Here is a 25484-nt window from a genome sequence, read left to right on the forward strand (position 1 = left end):
GATTTATGGGAGGCCAGAACAAGCCTTTCCCTGTCCCAGCCTTGTAGGCATTTCTACCATACGTATTTTAATCTCTGAAGAATCTGGAACATGTGGCCCTAAGAGAGGTGATTCAGCAAACATGAACAAAATGAAAGACCAAAATTAGAGTCCATATTGTCAGTACTCCTGCAATGTTTTACTTTGTGAACTGACTCCAGTCAGTCATTAATGGCTATCTAGATCTAGCCTTATTGGCTTAGTGTGATCTGCAGATCAGTAGCATCAGCATCATCTGAGAATGTGTTAGAAAGGAGGAATCCTGAGCTCCACGCCAAACATTACGAATCAGATTCTGCGTATTAACAAAGATCTCAGGTGATTCTTAAATACTTAAAACTTTGGGAAGTATTAGACTAATTTGGGTTGAGAATCATGAGACAGGGTCTGTTAGTCATGAAAGAAGTCCATGATTGATGGGTGATGTCTGTCATAGGTCTGCAAAAGGGATATGGTGGCACTTTAGATCTAGTGGTGGGGCAGCCATTCTATCACACCCATTTCTACTCATTTAGTTCTAGCAAAGTATTAAAAAATATTTTTATTGTCAACTAATTCTGCAGCAGTTATCCCTTTAAACAAAACTGCTCTACTTTTTTGTTTTATTTTCTACTTTGTTCTTTTCTAGATCTTTTTAAATTTTTCACAAGGTAAGATATTTGTCAAGATTTAAGCAATGTGGTCTGTTCTTCTGTAAGAATTTAATCCATATTAACTCCTGTGGCTATAAACAGGACATTAGGTCACATTGGTTGATATGAGATTTTTTTTTCCCAGTCCATTAATATTTTGTGCCCTCAGGTAACTGCAGTTGAATGGCCCTCTCCAAAGGTAACCACTATTAAGTTCAGTATCTTTTAGATCTTTTTTCCTGTATTTAAAAACATAGGGACACCTGTGTGGCTCAGTCAGTTAAACTTCTGACTTCAGCTCAGGTCATGTTGTCACGGTTCATGAGCTCAAGCCCTGCGTCAGGCTCTGTGCTGACAGTTCAGAGCCTGGAACCTGCTTTGGATTCTGTGTCTCCCTCCCTCTCTGCCCCTCCCCCACTCGCACACTGTCTCTCTCAAAAATAAATAAGCATTAAAAATTAAAAAAAAAAAAAAAAGATTCTCTCTCTCCCTCTACCCTTCTCCTAGCTTATGTGCTCTCTTTGAAAAAGAAAAATAAACTTAAAAAATAAAAGCATAAATGTAAGAATGTAGAATAAATGTCACATAGACTATTTTTGACTTACCTTTTTCTTTTAATGTGTCCTAGACTTTGTTCAGCATCAGTAAGCATTTATTGTATTTTTTTAATTCAAATATTAATATACAATGTTATATTAGTATCAGGTGTACAATATGATTTAAACCAAAAAATTTGGTTTTCTATACATTATTCCCTGTTCATCACATAAGTGTACTCTTAATCCCCTTCACCTATTTCACCCTTCCCTCCCAACCACCTTCCCTCTGGCAACCACCAGTTTTCTATATTTAAGATTCAGTCTCTTTTTTACCTTATTTGTTGTTTTGTTTTTTAAATTCCACATAAGAGTGAAATCATACAATATTTGTCTTTGACTTATGTTGTTTATTATTATACCCACTGCATCCATCCATATGTTGCAGACGGCGAGATCTCATTCTTTTTTATTGTGAAGTAATATCCCATTGTGTATATATACACCACATCCTCTTATCCATTCATCTGTTGATGGACACTGAGTTGCTTCCATATCTTGGCTATTGTAACGAATCAGTAAGCATAGGGGTGTATGTATCTTTTCGAATTAGTGTTTTTGTTTTCTTTGGTTAAATACCCAGTACTGGAATTACTGAATCATATGGTAATTTTGTTTTTTATTTTTTGAGGAAATTCCATACTGTTTTCCACAGTGACTGCACCAGCTTGCATTACCACCAACAGTGCATCTTTCACAAGTGTACCTTTTTCTCCACATCCTCACCAAATTTATTATTTCTTCAGTTCTTATGTTAGCCATTCTGACAGGTGTAATGTGATAGTTCATTGTGGTTTTTGATTTGCATTTCCTTGATGATTAGTGATGTTCAGATCTTTTCATGTGTCTTTTGACCATTGTCTTTGGAGAAAATGTCTGTTCTCTCCGTGTTTTAATTTGATTTGGCAGGGCAGGGTGGGGGGAGGCAGGTGTTTGATGTTAAATTATGTAAGTTCTTTATATATGTTGTATATTATTATTCTCTTATCAGAAACATTATTTGCAAATGTCTTCTCCCATTCAGTATGCTGCCTTTTTGATTTGTAGTCCTTTTGTTGATAGTTTTCTTCACTGTGCAAAAAAGCTTTTTATTTTGATATAGTCCCAATAGTTTAATTTTGCTTTTGTTTCCCTTGACAAAGGATATCTAGAAAAATGTTTCTGTAGCTGATGTCAAAGCAATTACTGCCTGGTTTTTTGGGTTTTTTTTTTTTTTTCCTGCCTGTTTTCTTCTAGGAGTTTTATGGTTTCAGCTCTCACATTGAGACCTTTAATCCATTTTGAGAGTATTTTTGTATATAAGAAAGTGGTCCAGTTTCATTTCTTTTGCATGCAGCTAACCAATTTTCCCAACACTATTTGTTGAAAACTATCTTTTTCCCGTTACAAATTGTTGCCTCTGTTATAAATTAATTGACCATAAAAGTGTGAATTTATTTCTGGACTCTCTATTCTGTTGCATTGATCAATGTGACTGTTTTTATGCCAGTGCCATACTGCTTTGATTACTGACTTCGTGGTATATCTTAAAGTCTGGGATTGTGGTACCTTCAGTTTTGTTCTTTTTCACAATTGCTTTGGCTGTTAAAGGTTTTTTGTGGTCCCATACAAATTTTAGGATTATTTGTTCTTGTTCTGTGAAACTTCTGTTGGTAATTTTGGTAGGAGTTGCGTTAAATCTGTAGATTGCTTTAGATAATATGGACATTTTTAACAATATTGGTTCTCCAAATCCATGTGCATCATATATCTTTCAATTTGTTTGTGGAATCTTCAGTTCTTTTATCAGTGTTTTACAGTTTTCAGAGTATGAGTCTTTTACCTCTCGGTTAAGTTTATTCCCAGGTATTTAATTCTTTTTGGTGCTATTATAAATGGGATTGTTTTCTTAATTTCTCTCTCTCCTTTTATTAGTATATAGAAATGTAACAGATTTCTGTGTGTATAAACCATATACACAATATATGTATTGTGTAAATATATGTGTGTGTATGTAAATATGATGTGCAATTGCTGGTGTGTGTGTGTGTATATATACACACTTATGTGATCCAGCAATTGCACATCTAGATGTTTACCTAAACAATCCAAACATACTAATTAAAAGTGATACATGCACCCCAATGTTCATAGCATTATCTACAATAACCAAATTATGGAAACAGCCCAAGTACTGTTAACTGATAAATGGATAAGGAAGATGTGGTGTGTATGTATATATATGTGTGTGTGTGTGTGTGTGTGTGTGTGTGTGTGTGTGTGTATGCAATCGAATACTCCTCAGCCATAAAAAAGAATGAAATCTTGCCATTTGCAGTGACATGGGTGGAGATAGCATTTGCTAAGTGAAGTAAGTCAGAGAAAGACAAATACCATATGATTTCACTCATGTGGAATGTAAGAAACGAACAAAGCGAATTTTTTGGTTGCTGATTCAGTGTCATTGCTAGTAACCAATCTGTTTATATTTTCTATTCCTGATTCAATTTTGGAAGGTTATTGTGTTTTTAAGAATTTATTCGTTTCTTGTACGTTGTCCAAATTGTTGGCATATTATTTTTCCTAATACTCTCTTATAATCCATTGTGTTTCTGTGGTGTCATTATTTCTCCTTCATTTCTGATTTTATTTGAGTCTTCTTTCTTTAATGAGTCTGACTGAAGGTTTATCAGTTTTGTTGTTCTTTTCAAAGAACCAGCTCCTGGTTTCATTGATGTATTGTTTTTTTAGTCTTCATTTTATGTATTTTTGCTCTACATTATTTCCTTTCCTTGGCTTTGTTTGCTCTCCTTTTTCTAGCTCCATTAGGTGTATGGTTAGGCTGTTTGAGATTTTCCTTGCTTCTTTAGGTGGGCCTGTATTGCTGTATCTTCTTCCCTCTTAGAACAGGTTTTTGAGGAATCTCAAGATTTTGGACCATTGTGTTCTCATTTTTATTTGTTTGCATGTATTTATTTCCTCTTTGATTTCTTGGTTGACATATTCATTGTGTAGTAGCATTTTATTTAGCTTCCATGTATTTGTATTCTTTCCAATTTTTTTTTAACCTTGATTTGTAGTTTCAGTGTTGCAATGAGAAAAGATGCATTATGTGATTTCAGTGATTTTGAACTTATTGAGACTTGTTTTGTAATGTAACATCTTTTGAGAATATTCCATGTGCATCTGAAAAGAATGTGTATTCTGTTATTTTTGATTGGATGTTCTGAATGTAGGTTAGGTCCATCTGGCCCAGTGTGTCACTCAAAGCCATTAGTTCTTTGGTGATTTTTCTGGATGATCTATCCATTGATGTAAGTGGGGTATTAAAGTCTTCTATTAATGTATTGCTGTCACCTTCTTTTTGTTAATACTTGTTTTATGTATGTAGGTGCTTTCATGTTGGCTGCAAAAATATTTACAATTGTTACATCCTCTTGTTGGACTCTTCCCTTTGTAGTACCTTCTTTGTCTCTTTACAGTCTTTCTTTTAAAGTCTATTTTTTTTCTGAAAGAACTATTGCTTCCCCAGCTTTCTTTTCACTTCCATTTGCATGGTAATGTTTTTCCACCCCTTCACTTTCAATCTGCCTGTGTCTTTAGTGAGTCTTTTCACACAGCATTTAGGTGGATCTTGCTCTTTCATCCATTCACTCACCCATCTTACTGTTTTGATTGGAACATTTAGTCCATTTACATTCAAAGTAATTATTAGTATGTACTTATTACCATTTTGTTAATTGGTTTTGGTTGTTTTTGTAGTTCTCTGTTGCCTTCTCTTTCTTATGGTTTTTGGCTTTCTTTAGTGATATGCTTGGATTTCTTTATTTTTTGCACATCTGTTATAGGTGTTTGATTTGTGGTTACCATTAGGTTCACATAGAACATCTTATATGTACAGCAATCTACATTAAATTGACAGTCACTTATGTTTGAACCCATTCTAAAAGCATGAAGTTTTTACCCACCCCCACATTTTATGTATGTGATGTCATACTTGACATATTTTTATTTCTGATTTTAGTGACTGATTTTTATAGATATAATTGATACTACTTTTGTGTTTTAACCTCCATACTGGTTTTATAAGTGATTAATCTACTACTTTTATTGTTTGTATTTACCTGTAAGATTTTTTCCTAATTTTCTTATTCTGTGTTATGGCCTTTTCTTTCCACTCAGAGAATTCCCTTTAAATATCCTGCCATTCCTTTCTGGCCTGCAGTGTTTCTGCTTGGAAATCAGCTGATATCCTTATGTGATTTCCCTTGTATGTAACTATTTTCTTTGGAGGTTTAAAAATTCTCTTTATCACTCCTTTTTCCATTTTAATTACTATATGTGATGTTGTGGACCTCCTTCAGTTGATTTTGCTAGGGGTGTTCTCTATGCTGCTGAATCTAAATTTCTGTTTTCTTCCCCACACTTGTGAAATTTTAAGCCATTATTTCTTCAAATAAATTTTCCATTCCCTTTTCTCTTCTCCTTCCAGGATCTCTTTTAATACAACTGTTATTATACTTGATGGTGTCATTGAGTTCCCTAAGTTTCTTCATTTTTTTTAATTTTTTTTTTTATCTCCTGTTCAGTGTGGTTGCTATTACCTTGTCTTTCCAGTCACTGATCCATTCTTCTTCCTCCTCAACAATGCTATTCATTCCCCATAGTGTATTTTTTATTTCAGTTGTAGAGTCAATCTCTGACTGGTTCTTTTTATATTTTCTGTCTCTTTGTTGAAGGTCTCAATGAGATGCTACACTCTTTTCTCGAATCCAGTAAGTATATTTATGAGCATTTGAAATCTTTAGCAGGCATATTTTTTATCTCCATTTCATTTAGTTCTTTGCTTGGTATCATCCTGTTCTTTCATTTGGGACATAGTCCTCTGTTTCTTCATTTCTGTGTTTGTTCCTATATATTTGGAAAGTAAGATACATCTCTCTTGATCTTGAAAGTAATGGCCTTAGGAAGAAGAGATCTTGTGGTGCCTTGTAGCACAATGTCCCCTCTTCTCCAGAACTGGGCATTTTAAGGTTGTCTTTTATGTGGGTTTGGTGTACCATACTCTTGTGGCTCAGCTGCATTTGCCTTCAATCCATTTGGCTGCAAATGTCCATTTTGCTTGTGTGGGCAGGGTTTGGTCCCTGTCCAGTTCAGAGCCTGTTTGGGGCAGGAAAGGGCTTGTAGTTGGCAGCATCAGTGATCAATCCAGATGCCTACTTTCAGCCCATTTGCAGGGGCTGCACAGAAGTGCAGGGTACTTTCTGTTTTGTTTGAGAGGCTCTTTTGGTTGGTGTGACCAACAGATGAAATGTCTGTCAGACTAGTGTGTGTAGTCATCTTCTCCACTCGCCATGGCAAGAATCACTTTGGAGTGATGATGGTCACTGTCAGGGCTGCTTACAGGATGAGAGACCTTGCCAGAGCTGTGTTGCAGGCACTCTTGCCCAGTGGAGCTGGTTGAATGGATTAAATCAATGCAGGGGTGAGCACGCGGTGTTAGCAGGCTATGTGGAGAGTGTTTACATTGGTTCCTACAAATGTCTGGGTATCTAGGCTGAAGTGGAAGTGAGAGGGATTGCACCTGCCAGCTCTTGTGTTCTCAGAGAAGTTTCCTACAGATCCTTGTTTTTCCAACACTTCAACACAGGTTGAGATTAGTTTAAAAAAAAAAATCTCCTTCATGTGTACCTCAGGCACTTTTCAAACTGCTGGTTCTATGCTGCCTCTAAGTGGGATTGTTTGTTACATTCTCTATTTAAGGGTGGGAACTCAGTTTCCTATCACCCTCTGGCTCTCCCAGAGCTAAACCCACTAACTATAAAAACTCTTAAAGTTAAGCCCCACTGAGTTTCAAAGCCAGATGTTATGGGGACTTGTCTTCTCAGTGTGGGTCCCCCATGTCTGGTATGGGGTCTGTTCCTCTCCCTTCTCTGTGTTTGTCTCTCCTCTTTAGGGTTAGTCTCTCAGAGTAGTATGGTTTCCAGCTGCGTCTGTGCCCCTTCTACCCTGATTGGCCTCTTCTCTATGATTAATTGTGCAGTCTATTCTGCCAGTGTTTGGCTTATTTCCTGGTTTAGTTGCACTGATATGGCTGTTAACCTAGGTGTTTCTGTGTTAGGGGGTGAGCTTAGGATCCTCCTCTGCTGTCTTCCCGGACTCCTTCCAAGATTTACTATATTCTTTTTATTGACTATTAGGTATTACATAGTATGGATTACTGTACTTTATTAAATCCTTCTCCTTAGAATTGATTTGCCTATGAGCTGAAAACAACACAAAACTAATTTATATTCACACAGGAAAGCAAATTCCAAAGATCTATCGGTTTTATAAAAAATACCTATTTGGAAGAAGAGTATTCTTTCAGTCCACCAATGCACTTGAGAAAATGGATTCATTTTGTTGTTCCTCTTCAGGCTCTCGAACAGTATGGCCTGATGAAACTATGGGCCCATTTGGACCTCAGGATCAGAGATTCCAGCTTCCTGGGAACATAGGTTTTGATTGCCACCTCAATGGGACTGTGTCACAGAAGAAAAGCCAGGTTCATAAAACTTTACCTGATGTTCTAGCAGAACCTTTATCAAGTGAAAGACATGAGTTTGTGATGGCACAATATGTGAATGAATTTCAGGTAAATTGTTAATATCCTTTATTCTGCTTTTCTAATTATTAACACTATATTAATTTCTGATAACTGTGAGCATGTTACTTGAATTGAAAAAGTTTTTAAAAATACCTACTTAGTTCCAACATTCTCAGAAACAACATATATAGTTTTTTAAAACTTGGCACTGTTCTATACATAATGTTGGCTATATAATTTTACTTTAGATTACAGTCTCTTTGGGGTCCTTGGGTGGCTCAGTCAGCTGAGCATGTGACTCTTGATTTCAGCTCAGGTCATGAAATCAAGCCCCATGCTCAGTGTGGAGCCTACTTAAGATTCTCTCTCCCTGTCTGCCCCTTCCTTGCTTGCTCTTTCTTAGGAAACAAAAATAGAAAAATTAGATTACAATCTCTTAAGTAAATCTTCAAAAATACATTGTGTAATAACTGCTTATTCAAATATAATTTAGTTATTTCTATATTACTAGAAATATAGATTCCCTGTTTTTCACTTTTATAAATAATTTTTTTGTGGAGCAAATTCCAACTAGATTTACACTCCTAGGCATTTAAAACTTAAATGCCTGAGAACTCTGAAATTCTTGAGATCCAGTAAACTAAAAAAGATAGACTTAGAAAAATCAACTTCTGAGGTTTTTTTTTCTTTTTTAATACATTTTTAAACTGGTATTGCAGGGGCAACTGGCTGGCTCGGTCGGTAAAGCATTCAACTCTTGATCTGGGCATCTGTGAACGCAAGTCCCATGTTTGGCATAGAGCTTACTTTAAAAAAAAAAAAAATTAAAACAATAAACAAACTGGTATTGTATTGTTGCTCACCTAAATGGAAAGTTACATGCAATTCAGAGTGTCTGCCAAACTCCTGATCCTCATCATTTTTTGAATTTCTGCGATGTTTCAGGCTGTTTGATCGAAGCCATAATATTAAGGAACAGCCCCTCACAATTACTATGGCTTATATCAGGTAACCTAACATTTGGAGACAGTTGACCTCTCTTGACACTTTCCTGTCTGCCTGCCAAACATCATTATTGCTTTAAAATACCCTAGATTTTATATGTCTAATACTTAGGGGTTTTTCCACCCCTCTGAAAACCTGTCCTCACTCCCATGTTATCAGTAACATAAGTGACTTAGTCATTCTCCCACTGTCCCAAGATTAGAATTCTGCCAAACTTGGCTCCCCTATCTCCATATAGAGTGACAAAATTACATTGCTTCCATCTCTGATGTAGCTTTTTAATTATTTGTGTCCTTTCAGTCTCACTAATAAAGCCAGAGTTCAAGGCCTCCTTATCTCTCCTCAGTTCTTAGAGAGGCATTATAGTGAGATGGACTATGGAGATAGGATAAATTTGGCTTCACAGGTGTTTGCTCTTTCACTTAATTTTTTGACCTTGAGAAAACTACTTAAATGTTTCTTTATATGTAAGATGGGGATAATAATAATACCTAGCCCATAAAGTTGCTATGAGGATTAAATGTGAAAATGAACACAAAACACTTAAATACACTAAGTGACCCGTAAATATTTTAATTGCACCATTCTCTTTAACCATTGCATATGCTTGCACTGTTTATCTCTTGCTGGACTGTTTTTTCCTCCTCAGTTTCTAACCTGCTTTACCTAGTATTCTTTACAAACCACATAATACACATTAATTAACATGTAGCTCAAATATGAGGATTTCAACCTTTTCCTGATTTCCCCCAGCAAAGCATTTCCCCATTTAGACTGCCAAAAGACTTTCTTTGTAACTGTAGCACTTTTCATATTGCATTACATTTATTTGTTCATGCTGATTTTCTTCTACTAGCTCTTTTATACCTAAGAGTGAAGACTGGAATTTTTTTTTTTTTTTTTTTTTAACCATTGTAGGGCTGCTCTTGTTAGCTGATGTGTAGTAGGTGCCCAGTAAATTTCAGATGAATAAAAGCCTCATCCTGTAGGAGAATTTATGTTTAATCATGTTATTTTGTTAGTGCTATTTCCCCCCATTTTACAGGTTATAGAACAAAAGAAAGGACAAGTAGATATCAAAGTATCAGGGTAACATTGTAAGACATAGTCATGGCATTTTAGTTTCTTAGCCAACTTCTACTCATACCAAGTCTTAGAATATTAATATATTTATGTGTTCATTTTTAAATTTTCAAATCTTTATTCATCATAGAGAAAAGTTTGGGTATATAACACAATTACCCCACAGCCAGTTAACTAGAATTATTTCTAAAACCTTTCCAGGAAAGACAAGTTTATAACAGACCATATATTTTATTTGAACTCCAGATTTTATTTATATTTCTCATTCTTCTTAGGGTAATAATGTACCTGTTGAACAAGAAATCAACAGTGCAGAAACTTACTTTGAAAATGCCAAAGTAGAGTGTGCAATCCAAACATGTCCAGAATTGCTGCGAAGAGGTATATTGTGCTTTTACACATTTTTACACTCATGTGTACTGCTAGGCAATGTCACTAATTTTCTAATGTGTTAAATAATGTATTCCATAGGAATTGTAATACTTTGTAACTTAATACTGTAATGTGTCTGGTCAGAAAAGATTACATGGCCGAGGTAAGGTCTTCCAAATGTCCCCTGACATCTGACCTCATGCTGGCATTAGATAAGAATAGAATTTTTAGTAACTTTTTCACTGAAGTTATTCTCCTTTTTATTACAGCTGTAATTTCATGAGCTAATACATAATATTGAGAAAAATCGTAACAAACTTTTTTTGAAAATTGTAAGATCAATAACAAGTAACCTTTACTTGCTCTTCAGAATTGATAGTAATATTTCAGCCCATCCAAGAGCTGAAGTTAATTAAAACTTCATTTCAGTATCCTTTTCAAAAATAATGTGCATTTATAAATCCAATTTGGTATCACAATAATTTAACTTAATCACCATGTTTCTAAAGAAGTACTTTTATACACTGCTTCTTACAAAAAATTCTCCCTGAAATTTTTATTGTTATTTATAGATTTTGAGTCACTGTTTCCAGAAGTAGCCACCAACAAACTAATGATTCTGACTATAACACAGAAAACCAAGAATGATATGACTGTTTGGAGCGAAGAGGTAGAAAATGAAAGAGAAATGCTTTTAGAAAAGGTAATTCTTGGGGGCTCCTGGGTGGCTCAGTCAGTTAAGTGTCTTGACTCTTGGTTTCATGTCAGGTCATGATCTCACAGTTCATGAGCCCTAGCCCCATGTCAGGCTCTCTGCTGACAGCATGGAGCCTGCTTGGGATTTCTCTTTCCCTCTCTCTCTGCCCCTCCCCAACTTATGTGTGGTCTCTCTCTCTCTCTCAAAAAAAATAAACATTAAAATTAAAAAAAAAAAAATTTTTTTTCAATTGCTGACAATTTTATAATCTTATTTAAATACCAACATTTTAAGGTGATGGGTGTCTTTTTAGCCTTTATTCTCTGCTAATATATTTCAGTACTAAAGGACTTTTACATCTTTTCTGAGCATAAAAATGCCATGACTTTTTTGTAGTTATCTTTGAAAAACTTAGATTCTGTCCAGCAGTCCAATTTTTATATGTTTTAGGAAAATTGAAAAATACAGTAAAAATGGCAAAAAAGTAAAACTCTTCATATCCGTATCTCTCTTTAAAGCATGTCAAGTAAGGGGTGCCTGGGTGGCTCAGTTGGTTAAGCATCTGACTTCGGCTCAGGTCATGATCTCACGGTCCATGAGTTCCAGCCCTGCATCAGGTTCTGTGCTGACAGCTCAGCCTGAAGCCTGCTTCAGATTCAGTGTCTCCCTCTCTTTCTCCCGCTCCTGCCTCATACTCTGTCTCTGAAAAATGAATTAAACCTTAAAAAAAAAAAAAAGTTTTTAAAGCATGTCAAATAAAAAATGGAAATTACTCCAGTTTTCAAGGAGTAATCAGTAACTACTACAGTACAGTAATAACATATTATAGACCCATATTTTTTTCCCTGTCCTTTTAACCAGATGTTTTGACACCCTTCCATAGCATTACACATAGATTTCATACTATGTAAAATCTGCATAAAATTGCATGGGCAAATTATAAATTTTTAATTACTTTAAAAATTCCCTTAGTAATTTATAAATTTAAAAAACTTTTTCTATTATAGGCAGTGAAAAGTATGTGCATAAACATGTATGCCCAAATATAAAATCGGTAGATTCCTAAGTAGGGAATTACTGAATCGGGGGTAATTTAAGTTTTGATAGATGGTGCCAATTTGCCCACCAAAAAAGATTCTCCTTGTATATATCCTGTCATGCTAGCTTACCCAGAATATTAGCGTTTCTTTTCATTTTCACGAACCTGAAAAATGGTAAATGCTAACTTAAAGTCTAAAGAGTTTGATGTTGGGTTATATCAGTTTCTACAAGATAGGAAAACATTTCTTTGCCCGAGTGACAAGTCAAGATTAACTCCATTAGGCGCCTTAGCTAACTATAATTGAAAAAATTCCCTTTACTAATTTTCATGTAAGATATTAGGAATTATTTTATATTTTCCTTATGACTGGATGTATGGTTCTTTTCATTAGTAAATTATAATTCACATACTCAACAGAATGTTTTAGGATAATGACTTCATCATACTAAAATGTCCCACATACAGCTTTGCTAATTAAATTTTATGTAGTAATAATCATGAGCAAGTTATATGCTAGTTAACAAGGAAGTTGCAGAGAGGGCAGGCCTTAAGACATTATCTGATTTTAAAGAGATCTGAATTTAGAGAGTTGAAATTTAAATAGACAATAACTCAGACATTTTCTATTTACATATTAAGGCAGTATCTAATATATACATTTACCATTACTATCATTTAGTCACTAGAGAGCTCTCACATGTGCATTGAATTATTGGTCCTAATTTCTCATCAGTTAAAGATTCTGAGCCTCATTTGATACTGACCCCAGTATAGTTGTGAGTTTTTTGTAACCAGTTTCAGGGCTTTGAAGTGCCATATTATTTTTAATTTCATAATGATTAAAGCTATTTTCTACAAAAAAAAAAAAATTTTCTGTTTTAGATACATTAGTGGTTATTTTAGAACCACACGTAGTTGACTGTCCCAGTAGATATTTTATGTTCTCTTGTTCAAATCTGTTGTAGTTTTTTTCCACCAGATGTCAGTGTTTGCTGTTGATGTGCAGAAATCTAAAGAGAAAAACTGATTCTTTTTATGATACTTTGGGATTCTTTTAGTTAACTTTTACAAACGTTGTATTGTTTTGTTCTCCTTGTAGTTTTGTGTATGGCAGATCTGTTCATTAAATTGATATACTTTTTAATTACTTTTCTAGACCATATTCAGTAGTTTTCCTAAGAAATAGGATTAATGAAATGCAGTAATATGTGTAAATATTAAGTGTGAAAATAACCTAAAGAATACAATTTTTATTTAATGTTTTTCATTATTTTACAAGAAAGTGCTAGGAGAAAGTAAGTTAGCTTAAGTTTCCTCTGTAGCATGGATCAGCAAACTTTCTGTGAAGAGCCACATAATAAATTTTTAGGCTTTATAGGTTATAGTCTCTACCCTTGTATTGTTAAAGTAGTCATAGACAGATATGGATATATTCCAGTGAAACTATTAACACATACAGGCACCCAGCTGGATTTGGCCTTCAGGCTGTAAATTGCTAACCTCTTATTTTAGGATATGGCCCATCTTCCTAAGGCTTAGACTTTTGGGCATCTCAGCTGAATGCCAGATGTGCTCAGCAAGGTCTGATCATCCTATGTTGTCCAGAAATCCATGTTACCTAGGACTGCACAACCCTGATTAACACCATTGAGCTCCCAGGCCCCAGCTGGCACTCTCTGTGAGACAGATTCCTCAAGAAATCTCACCTTGTGAGTGCACAGTTCTGCCCTTGGCTACTGAACCAGGGTGAATTGCTCTGTGGACTGCTTGAGAACCCCAGTGTGCATCTTTCTTCCAGTGCCCTAACCCACAAATTCCAGATGCTTCCGCAGTCCAGAACTTTTGCTTTCTACCTCCTTGGCTTAGTGACACCATCACTTTGGGATCTTCTCCTTTGCCCTGTGACAAACAGTGTTCCAGACAGAGAGCTGGAACACATATGGAAATCACTTGACTTGTTGCCCTTCTCCACAAGATTACAGTTTTAATTATTATTCAGGATTTAAAACTGTTGTATCTTACATTTTAGTCAGTTTTACAGCTTTTAGCAGGTGTTCACCAGATAGCAGATAACGTTTGGCATCTGTTATTCTGTTAATGGCCAAAAGTGGAACTGTGCCCTTGTTTTTAAACATTTATGGTTTGTCCTTTTTTTCTTTTTTTAAACACTCTGATCTGGTCCTAATATTTGTTACTTTTTCACTGTTTAGTCTGATAAAGCTAATAAAGATATCATAGGAATCACAAATGAGAATGGAAAGACCAAGATTTTGAATAAGATATACAGACACATGGTCTGTAATAAACATGTCCTGTACAAAAAATGCAGAAAGGTATAATGTGTATCATGACATGTATCATGACCATGAGTATGGATAGATGTATTTTTGAAAGACACACATTTTTAACATATGAATGAATAGTTCATGTCTTTTCATTATGAATATTTTGTTTTCCTTTTCTTACACTATAATACAAAATAGCAATTATATTTTCTAATTTATGACAAATTTGGGAGTTAACAGCACAGAACTGATTAGAAATTTTTCATAAAACAGGAAGCAATTTAGAAGACAAATACACAATTTAGACTTTTTGAAGGAAGTAAAAGTGTTAAATGAACCATCAATCTTTTGGACTGGTAAAAATCTACAACTAATGATAAATTACGCTATAATCTTATCCAATTTTCTGAAGCAAAAGATATTTAAAAATTTGTTAAAAACTAAAACCCACAGAGATGCTATCTTCAGCATATTTGTGTCTTTTTTTAATGCAGTTCATTAATGGTGCTAAGGAAATTTGCTACGCTCTTCGAGCTGAAGGCTATTGGGCTGACTTTATTGACCCATCATCTGGTTTGGCAGTGAGTAATTACATTTTGAAAGCCAGATTAATTTGAAGTAGGAATGTTTTTTATTATAAAACTATTTACAATATAAAATTGTTTATAACTTTGGTAGAAATAGATGATTTAAGACTTTTTTTTAACCTCACAGTTTTACCCAGAGAATACCACTATGAGTCAGTTGCATTCACAACCTTTGAGGGACCACTATCACTTTTTATTATTTTTTACTCTAATAAATACTATTTGATTTATATTAATGAATTAGTGTGTTTACTGTTTGACAGTTACAAATACTTTTAGAATTAAAATATGGGTGTTACTAAACATTTATAAATGTTAACTTCCAAAAAATTACTTTTCCAAAATTATACTTTGAAAAAAATAAGAACCACTATTGTCACCCACATTCTGGGTGTATCTTTCAGTTACAGGTAAAAATGAAATTTTTTGTAGCTTATTTTCAAAGTCAAGTAACATGTAGTGTAGACTAGAAATGAAAAACTTAGTTTAATTCTAGATGTTTGGTTCTAGATAATGTGTATTTGCTAGATTATTGGTTTCACATTTCCAGAACGACAGGTATTAGATGAAGAGGTGTTTGGTCACATGCAGTACCTAAACTGCCCTTTTTATTTGATTTTTTTTAATATTTGGGGTGTTAAAATAGATACGTATTCATGTTTGCATAAAAACTGTTACATCATTGCCTTTCTTGCTAATGAATATGATTTTTATTTCCTCCAGTTTTTTGGATCATATACAAACAACACTCTTTTTGAAACAGATGAACGCTATCGACATTTAGGATTCTCTGTGGATGATCTTGGCTGCTGTAAAGTGATTCGTCATAGTCTCTGGGGTACCCATGTGTTTGTGGGAAGTATCTTCACTAATGCAACACCAGATAGCCATATTATGAAGAAATTAGGTGGAAACTAACAGCAGTGTCAGCTTACTGGCAGTACTATTTGTACATAACATTTGGGTTGATCTATAAACACTGTCAAAAGCTTAAATTTTTAAAATTTACTTATTTCTGGGTATTTATTTCAACATTTATGGGTTTACAGCATTGGCAAGTGGTTTGTGATTTTTAAATCTCAAATGTTCATTCATATTATTGAATACATGTTGATCACATCCATGGATGTGGTAATTAACATGTAATTAGGACATGATCTCATATTATTTCTTCCCTTTATTGGAAAAACCTGTTATTTTTCTCTAAAAATAAATCACATTTGGTTATGACAGTCTGTTTTTTCATTGCAATATTTTTAAGTTTTAGTTCTTTTAAAAGATGTGGTTTTTAAATAAATGCAGTTGAGAATTCTAGATTCATTGTAGCTTTAAATTTTCTTTATTACCTGTTAAGTGTTATGGTACAGGTGTATTACTTTGAAGTAGTGTCTGTACAGGAAAAGAAGAATAAGGGTAATACTACAATATGAATCTCATAAATACTTTAAAAAAAAGAATCCCTAACTCCTGGAGGCAGATAAATGTAGTTTGTTTTGACAAAATTTGCCTCAGCAGCTAAATCAAATATATTTCTCCATTTTAGCAAGATATAGAAACTATGATACTTTACAGAAATGCCTCATTTGTGGCTTTTTACAGCATTTTAAACATAGCATCATCAAAGATTTGTGTGGCTTTTGCCTGTAGGAATAGAGACAATCTCAGGAGAACCAAGTAACTTTTACCAAATCAATTAGTGAATTGGATTTTTTCCTGTATTTTTCAATTAAGTGACTTTTTAAAAGGAACACATGGAAATGATAAACTTTATTTCACACCTTGATTTAGAACTCTGCTTAGCTAACATGTAACTAAGTGTTGATTCAAAGAGAAATGGCTACAAAGTTTTCATTCATTATGAAAAATACAAAGCAGTATACCATATATAGCCTAGTATTGTGGAAAATATTTATTGAAGTATATATGCAAAAAAGTGCACCTAAGTGCTCAATAAATTTTCATCTATGTAAGCAGCACCCAGATCAAGACAGAACATTACTGGCTCTTCCTCCTCTCACCTGCTGCATAAATTGGTTTTGTCTGTTTTCATGCTTTATTCGTATGAAACCATATATATATAGTATGTTCACTTTTATGTCTGGCTTTCAGCAATAGGAGATTTAATCCTTATCATGTATAATTATAAATCTGCATAGCTTTTGACTTCTCATTGGTTCTGAATTGGAGCAGTTTTGCCTCATGGGAAATTTAGCAATGTCTGGAGATATTTTTGTCACAACTTGAGGCAGGCAAAGTGGAACGGGTGCTACTTTAGACATCTAGTAGGTAGAAGCCAGGGATGCTGTTAAACATCCTACAGTGCAAAGGACAGCTCCCACAAAAAAATAATTACTTGGACCATGGCCTTGCAGCACTCTGTTTCTAATGTGCATGTTACTTATTCAGGCATTTCCCACCTTGCACCATTGTTTGAGCCATGTTCTCTTGAAGTATCAACACTGGCTTTAACAATTAGGAAGTGCCATCTACTGGTTAAAAAGATCCTCGGGCTGTGGTTCTGTACTGTGTGCCGGGTGCCAAGGCTTCTTTTATCATGTTGCTTTGTAACAGTTTCCAAAAACAACATGAGAAGCAGTAACTGCCAGTTAAATTTTTTTTTCAGAAATGTTACTGGTAAGATTCAGTTTTGGGAAATATAATCCAAGAGAATCTTACTGATAAATAGTAGAAAGTAGTGGACTTTTATGGACTGCAATAAGAAAAACATCAGTTTGATCATTTTTCACTTATTCAATGGACCCCATAAAGAAATCCATAAAATTATCCATCTTAAATATAAATTTGCTATTTAAAATGAAGGTGAGCCTTTGAAATTTAGACCTATCGCTGAGAAATAGGTTTTGTTGTGAAATTTGTATTTTGACAAGAACTGAGGAATTTTTATATAGATGTTAACCGTGGGAAGGAGTCATTCCAATCATCTGACCCACATCCCTCATTTTGTAATAGACAAAATGGAAACATATAATAGGAGCATGGATCGGGTTACACAACTAGTATTAAAACCCAGCACTGGAATTTGGAGTGATTCCAGTGTGTGTGTGTGTGTGTGTGTGTATGTATTTCTATTTTGGCTCTTCATGGTCATTGTCAAGTTTATTAACTGATTAAAAATATCAAAGAGTTGTGGAATTTAAACCAAAAGAACTTTCAGGTTAACACTGTTGCCACATTTCATAGATAAAGAAACTTCAAATTTCATTCTGTTGAACTCTGCATGCTCTGAATTTCTTTGAAAATGTATTGAAACCTATCTAAAAATTTCAATTACAGATACTACACTTCAAACAGTTCTCTGGCTTCAAATATAAAACTTTCATTTCTTTTTTGGACTTCTGTCACTTGTAACATCAATATAATTCTTACATTTAAACAGAATTCTGCTTTTAGTTCCAAATCTATTTCCTCTTCTTACAACTGGTTTTCATGTTGCTCCAAAGCAGGTTTTATCTACTTCTACACTATAGCCATTTTGAACTGGGTGATTGTTGTGGGAGCTGGCCTGTGCATTATAAGATGTTCAGCACCATCCTTGACCTCTACTCTCTAGATGCCAGTAGCAATTCCTGGTCATGACAAAAAAATCTGAAGACATTGCTGGATGGGGGGAAGGATGGGGAAGGGGACAAAATGCATATCTGCAAAAAACATTTAACATGGTGTCCTAAATTGATCCCAACAAACCTGCCCCCAGTTGAGAACCATTGAATGCACAGTCTGCTTCAGTGCTCCTGAACTCTGTACATTTGAAATACCTGGGAAGACATGTAAGCAGACTGATGATTTGGCTGCCACACCCAAAGAGTGATTTTATTAGTGATGAGGCCTGGGAATCAGTATTACAGTTTCCAAGGTGCCTCAGATGTGCAGTCAGGGTTAAAACCATTAGTTTTTGAAACAGTAAATAAAGAGGCATGCATCTAAGAAAATAGAGCAGGATATGAGAGTAGATTTGATATATTAAGGAGATAGAGGAAACAAAAATGAAGACTCTAATATATTCTGCATTAAGAGTGACCTAATCACTGAGTAGAGATGGCCCTAGAATAGGAGGTCCCTAGGCTCACCCTATCCCACATTACAACTAGATATCACTCACATCTGAGTAAACCAAAGAGCAATCTGAAGACTGGCAGAAAAAACACTAAATGTAGAGAAGCAGCCACATCTGAGAGGAGAGGAAAAGGCAGAAATGGTGGTCAGGAGCTGCCTGCAGGAGAGGGAGCAAAGACAGGGAAAAGCACCAGGGAACCCCCATGGAGAAGAAGAATCCCCATAATGACTGGCTTTGAAAACGGCACTTAATTCTGTGACTGTATAACAAACAGGACCTGGAGCATAGAGCTGTAAAAGTCAGCTGGTTCAGCACCGGGCCAAGGAAGGCAAGTGATAGCTGGGTCCCTGCCCTTAAAAAGACAACAGCTGTTGGAGAAGCACCACAGAATTGACACTTTGCACAATGTGTGGAAGAAACAGGAGGGAGCGTATTCCTTCTTCAGGAACAAAGTAGCAGGTGCCGTTATTCCTCCCCCATCCCCCAAACAAATACAAAGCCACCTGCAGGAGGTGGCCCTGCACAGATACTACCTAACCAGTTAGGAGTGGGACCTGCCTGTGAGTTCTGAGGACTCACCCACCCCAAGCCTGCTGGCCTCGGTACAAGTTTTGTTAATACCACATGCAGATGCTATGTGCTCCCAGCCACCACACAACATGCCCCGGTGGCCACTGCACTTTGGGGGATCTAGCCAAAGACTAGCAGCTGCTCAGCGCAAATTTAGACAACACTGCTGCCTGGGTCTCACACCGCATAGAGTAAGTACAGCCCACAACAGGCAGAGTCAGTACAGACGTCTGGATTTAAAAAGCGACCCATACAAATTAAAATTAGCAGGATGCAAGCAACACACGAGACTTCCTGCAGTTCCAGGTTTTGGTGAATGGGGGGGGGGGGGCGGGAACTGTACTGCAGAGGACTATAGGACCCCTACTTCATAAAGTGACTAATTTCAAAAGCGTAAGATGTGGCTAACTCCTCTAACAGAAACAGAGGTAGAGAAAATGAGACAGGCTATGTCCCCAACAAAAGGACAAAAATCACAGCAGGAGATCCAAGTGAAACAGAAATAATATGCCTGATTCAGAAATTAATGATCATAAAGATACTCACTGGACTTCAGAAAAGGGTGAAGGAAATCTGTGAGACCCTTGACAAAGAGGTAAAAAAGAAAAAATCAAAGATAATAAATGCAATACCTAAAAATGCAATAGATGGAATAAACAGTAGGCTACAGGAAGCAGAGGAATGTATAAGTGACCTGGAGGATCCAGTAATGGAAAGCAATCAGGCTGAACAGGTGAAACACAAATACTGCATAATGAGAACAGACTTAAGAGGATTCAGTGACCCCATCAAGCCTAATAACATTCACATTATAGGGATCCCAGAAGAGAAAGAGAGGGAAGAAAATGTATTTGAAGAAATAAAAACTGAAAATTCCCAATCTGGAGACGAACAGAGATTCAGATTCAAGAGGCACAGAGAGCCCCCAACAAAATCAACCCAAGGAGAGTCACACCAAGACACATAGTAATTAAAATGCAATAATAATAAAGAATTTGAAAGGTTGCAAGAGAAAAGACAGTTACAAAGGAAATCCCATAAGGCTATCGGCCGATTTTCAGGAGAAATTTTGTAGACCAGAAGGGAGTGGTACAATATATGCAAAGTGATAAAAGGGTAAAATCTGCAACCAGGAATACCAGCAAGGCCAACATTCAGAATAGAAGGGGAGATAGAGTTTCCCAAGCAAAAGTTAAATGAATTCATGACCACTAAACCACCCCTATAAGAAAGGTAGGGATCCGAGTGGAAAACAAAAACCATAAGCAAGGGTAAGGAAAATAGGGAGCACAAATGCAAAAACAAGTATATCTAAAATCAGTCAAGAGAAGCACAAAATTAAAAGATACAGGGGCACCTGGGTGGCTTGTTGGGTTAAGTGTCCAATTTTGGCTCAGGTCATGATCTCATGGTATGTGAGTTCGAGCCCTGCATCGATCAGGCTCTTTGCCGTCAGCACAGAGCCCACTTCAGATCCTCTGTATCCTTCTCTTTCTGCCTCTCCCCCACTTGCACTCTCTCACGTATGCACACTCTCAAAAATAAACATTTAAAAAAATTTAGAGAATGTAAAATATGATACCAAATATCTGAAATATGGAGGGGAGAAGAATAAAGAATGAGTTCAAAATTAAGCAGCCATCAGCTTAATATAGAGTATGCAGATATTATATATAAACCAAATGGTAACCACAAATCGAAAACAGTAGTAGATATTCAAAAAAAATAAAGAGTAAGGAATGCAAGTATTTCACTAAAGTCGACTAATCATGAGAAAAGAGAGCAAGAGAAGAGAAGAACAGAGAGGAACTAAAAAACAACCATAAAACAAGTAACAAAATGGCAACAAATATATATCAACAATTACTTTGAATGTAAATGAACTAAATGCTCCAATCAAAAGACATAGAGTGACAGAATGGATAAAAAGAAAAAAGCCCCACCTATATGTTGCCTATGAGTCATTTCAGACTTAAAGAAACATGCAAATTCAAAGTGAAGCAATGGGGTAACATCATTCAAATGGATATGAAAAGAAAGCTGGAATAGCAATACTTAGACAAAATAGACTTTAAAACACAGGCTACATAACAAGGGACAAAGAAGGACACTATGTAATCATAAACAGTACAATCCAACAAGATACAACAAGTGTAAATTTTTTTAAAAATTGTAAATACTTAGGCACTCAACATGGGTGCACCCAAATACATAAAGCAGCTAATAACAAATATAAAGGAAGTAATCAACAGTAATGCAATAATAGTAGGGGATGTTAGCACCCACTGACATGGATACATAGTCCAAACAGAAAATCAATAAGAAAACAGTGGACCAGAAGGATCTAACATATATTCAGAACATTTTATATGAAAACAATACATGTTCTTTTGAAGTGCACATGGAACATTCTCTAGAAGACATATTTAGGCCACAAAACAAGTGTCAACAATTTCAAAAGGATTGAAGTCATACCATGCATTTTTTTTCTGACCACAATGCTACGAAACTACAAATCCACTACAAGTGAAAATCTGGAAAGGACACAAACACATGGAGGTTAAATAACATACTAGTAAGCAATGAATGGTTTACCAGGAAATGAAAGAGGAAATAAAAAAAATACATGGAGACAAAAGAAAATGAAAACATGATGGCCTAGAATCTTTGGGATTCAGCAAAGGCTATTCTAAAAAGGAAGTTTATAGCAATACAGGCTTCCCTAAAGAAGCTAGAAAAATCCCAAATAAACAACCTATACTTACTTCTAAGGGAACTAGAAAAAGAACTATAAAACCCAAAACTAGAAGGAAGGAAATTATAAAGAATAGAGCAGAAATAAAACTAATAAAAACAATAGAAGAAATCAATGAAACCAGGAGCTGGTTCTTTGAAAAGAGCAACAAGATTGATAAACCTTAGCCAGACTCATAAAAAAAATAGTAAATAAAATAGAACTCAAAAATCAGAAATGAAAGGGAGAAATAACAATTTACACCACAAAAATACAAGAGATTGTAAGAGAATATTATAAAAAATTATATGCCAACAAATTGGACAATGTAGAAGAAACAGATAACTTCCTAGAAACATATAACTCCCAAAATTGAATCAAGAAGAAATAGAAAATTTTAACAGACAGATTATCTGCAGTGAAATTGAGTCAAAAAACTCCAAGCAGACAGAAGTCTAGGGCCAGACACCTTCACCGGGGAATTCTACCAAACATTTAAAGAAGAGTTAATACCTATTCTCAAACTATTCCAAAAAGAGAAGAGGAAGGAGAAACTTCCTAATTCATTCTATGAAGCCAGAATTACCCAGATACCAAAACCAGATAATGACACTACAAAAAAATAGAACTATAGGCCAATATCTCTGATGAACATAGAGGCAAAAAATCTTTAACAAAACACTATCAAACCAAATCCAATGATACATTAAAAAAAATCACTCACCACAATCAAGTGGGATTTATCCCTGGGATGCAAGGTGGTTCAATATTCCCAAGTCAATCAATATGATACATCACATCAATAAAAGAAGGTATAAAAGCCATGTGATGATTTCAATAGAAGTAGAAAAAGCATTCGACAAAGTACAACATCTATTCATGATAAAAACCCTCAACAAAGTATGTTGAGGGGAAACATATCTCAACGTCATAAAGGCTATATATGAAAAACCCACAGCTAATATCATACTCAGTAGTGAAAAACAGAAAACATTTCTTTCCCCAAGGGTCAGGAACAAGACAGGGATGTCCACTCTCACCACTATTATTTAACATAGCACCAGAAGTCCTAGATGCAGCAATCAGGCAAGAGGAAGGAATAAAAGGTATCCAGATTGGTAAGGAAGAAATAAAACTTTCACTATTTGCAGATGACTTGATACTGTACATAGAAAGCCCTAAAGACTCCACCCTAAACCTACTACAACTGATAAATGAATTCAGTAAGGTTGCAGGATACAAAGTTAATGTACAGAAATACATGGCATTTGTATGTACAAATTATGAAGCAACAGAAAGAGAAATTAAGAAAACAATCCCATTTACAATTGTACCAAAGATAATAAAATATTTAGGAATAAACTTAAGGAGATGAAATACATATACTCTGAAAAGTATAAAACACTGATGAAAGATACTGAAGAGGACACAAACAAGTAGAAAGATATTCTATGCTCATGGATTAGAAGAACAAATAATGTTAAAATTTCCATACCATCCAAAGCAATCTACATATTTCATGCAATCCCTATCAAAATACCAGCAATGAGGAGGTTGGAGGGAAGATGGTGGCGTAGGAGGAGGCTGGGCTCACCGCGAGTCCTGCTGATCACTTAGATTCCACCTACACCTGCCTAAAGAACCCAGAAAACCGCCAGAGGATTAGCAGAATGGAGTCTCCAGAGCCAAGCACAGACGAAAGGCCCACGGAAGAGGGTAGGAAGGGCAGCGAGGCGGTGCGCGCTCCACGGACTGGCAGGAGGGAGCCGGGGCGGAGGGGCGGCTCGCCGGCCAAGCAGAGCCCCCGAGTCTGGCTGGCAAAAGCGGAGGGGCCGGACGGACTGTGTTCCGACAGCAAGCGCGACTTAGCGTCTGGGAGGTCATAAGTTAACAGCTCTGCTCAGAAAGTGGGAAGGCTGGAGGACAAAGGGAGGGAGAGCTGCTGAGCCCCCGGGATGGCAGAGCTCAGCTTGGCGGGGAACAAAGGCGCTCACCAGCGCCATCTCCCTCGCCCATCCCCCAGCCAAAATCCCAAAGAGAACCAGTTCCTGCCAGGGAACTTGCTTGCTCCGCGCAAACACCCAACTCTGTGCTTCTGCGGAGCCAAACCTCCGGCAGCGGATCTGACTCCCTCCCGCTGCCACAGGGCCCCTCCTGAAGTGGATCACCTAAGGAGAAGGGAGCTAAGCCTGCCCCTCCTGCCCCCGTGCACCTTGCCTACCCACCCCAGCTAATACGCCAGATCCCCAGCAACACAAGCCTGGCAGTGTGCAAGGAGCCCAGACAGGCCACGCCACCCCACAGTGAATCCCGCCCCTAGGAGAGGGGAAGAGAAGGCACACACCAGTCTGACTGTGGCCCCAGCGGTGGGCTGGGGGCAGACATCAGGTCGGACTGCGGCCCCGCCTACCAACTCCAGTTATACACCACAGCACAGGGGAAGTGCCCTGCAGGTCCTCACCACTCCAGGGACTATCCAAAATGACCAAACAGAAGAATTCCCCTCAGAAGAATCTCCAGGAAATAACAACAGCTAATGAACTGATCAAAAAGGATTTAAATAATATAACAGAAAGTGAATTTAGAATAATAGTCATAAAATTAATCGCTGGGCTTGAAAACAGTATACAGGACAGCAGAGAATCTCTTGCCACAGAGATCAAGGGACTAAGGAACAGTCACGAGGAGCTGAAAAGCGCTTTAAACGAAATGCAAAACAAAATGGAAACGACGACAGCTCAGACTGAAGAGGCAGAGGAGAGAATAGGTGAACCAGAAGATAAAGTTATGGAAAAAGAGGAAGCTGAGAGAAAGAGAGATAAAAAAATCCAGGAGTATGAGGGAAAAATTAGAGAACTAAGTGATACACTAAAAAGAAATAATATACGCATAATTGGTATCCCAGAGGAGGAAGAGAGAGGGAAAGGTGCTGAAGGGGTACTTGAAGAAATTATAGTTGAGAACTTCCCTGAATTGGGGAAGGAAAAAGGCATTGAAATCCAAGAGGCACAGAGAACTCCCTTCAGACGTAACTTGAATCGATCTTCTGCACGACATATCATAGTGAAACTGGCAAAATACAAGGATAAAGAGAAAATTCTGAAAGCAGCAAGGGATAAACGTGCCCTCACATATAAAGGGAGACCTATAAGACTCGTGACTGATCTCTCCTTTGAAACTTGGCAGGCCAGAAAGGATT

At 36.3% G+C, this 25484-nt stretch overlaps 1 protein-coding gene across 4 annotated transcripts in view; it reads left to right on the forward strand.

Annotated features, from left to right (window-relative positions):
* The window catches only part of MMADHC (metabolism of cobalamin associated D), a 37076-nt gene extending 20938 nt beyond the window's left edge, over positions 1-16138 (forward strand). For 2 of the 4 annotated variants that reach the window (XM_060626469.2, XM_060626471.2), the window contains exons 4-9: positions 5986-6021; positions 7666-7883; positions 10199-10304; positions 10868-10998; positions 14814-14900; positions 15630-16138. In XM_060626469.2, the coding sequence (XP_060482452.2) occupies positions 5986-6021; positions 7666-7883; positions 10199-10304; positions 10868-10998; positions 14814-14900; positions 15630-15824 (773 nt within the window). In that variant the 3' untranslated portion in view covers positions 15825-16138. The remainder of the gene's footprint in view (positions 1-5985; positions 6022-7665; positions 7884-10198; positions 10305-10867; positions 10999-14813; positions 14901-15629) is intronic. The other 2 variants (XM_060626473.2, XM_060626472.2) reach the window with 1 other exon arrangement.
* The last annotated feature ends 9346 nt before the right edge of the window (positions 16139-25484 follow it).

The sequence above is a fragment of the Panthera onca genome, chromosome C1 (assembly GCF_046562875.1).
Source record: "Panthera onca isolate mPanOnc1 chromosome C1, mPanOnc1 haplotype 2, whole genome shotgun sequence".
Classification (NCBI taxonomy): domain Eukaryota; kingdom Metazoa; phylum Chordata; class Mammalia; order Carnivora; family Felidae; genus Panthera; species Panthera onca.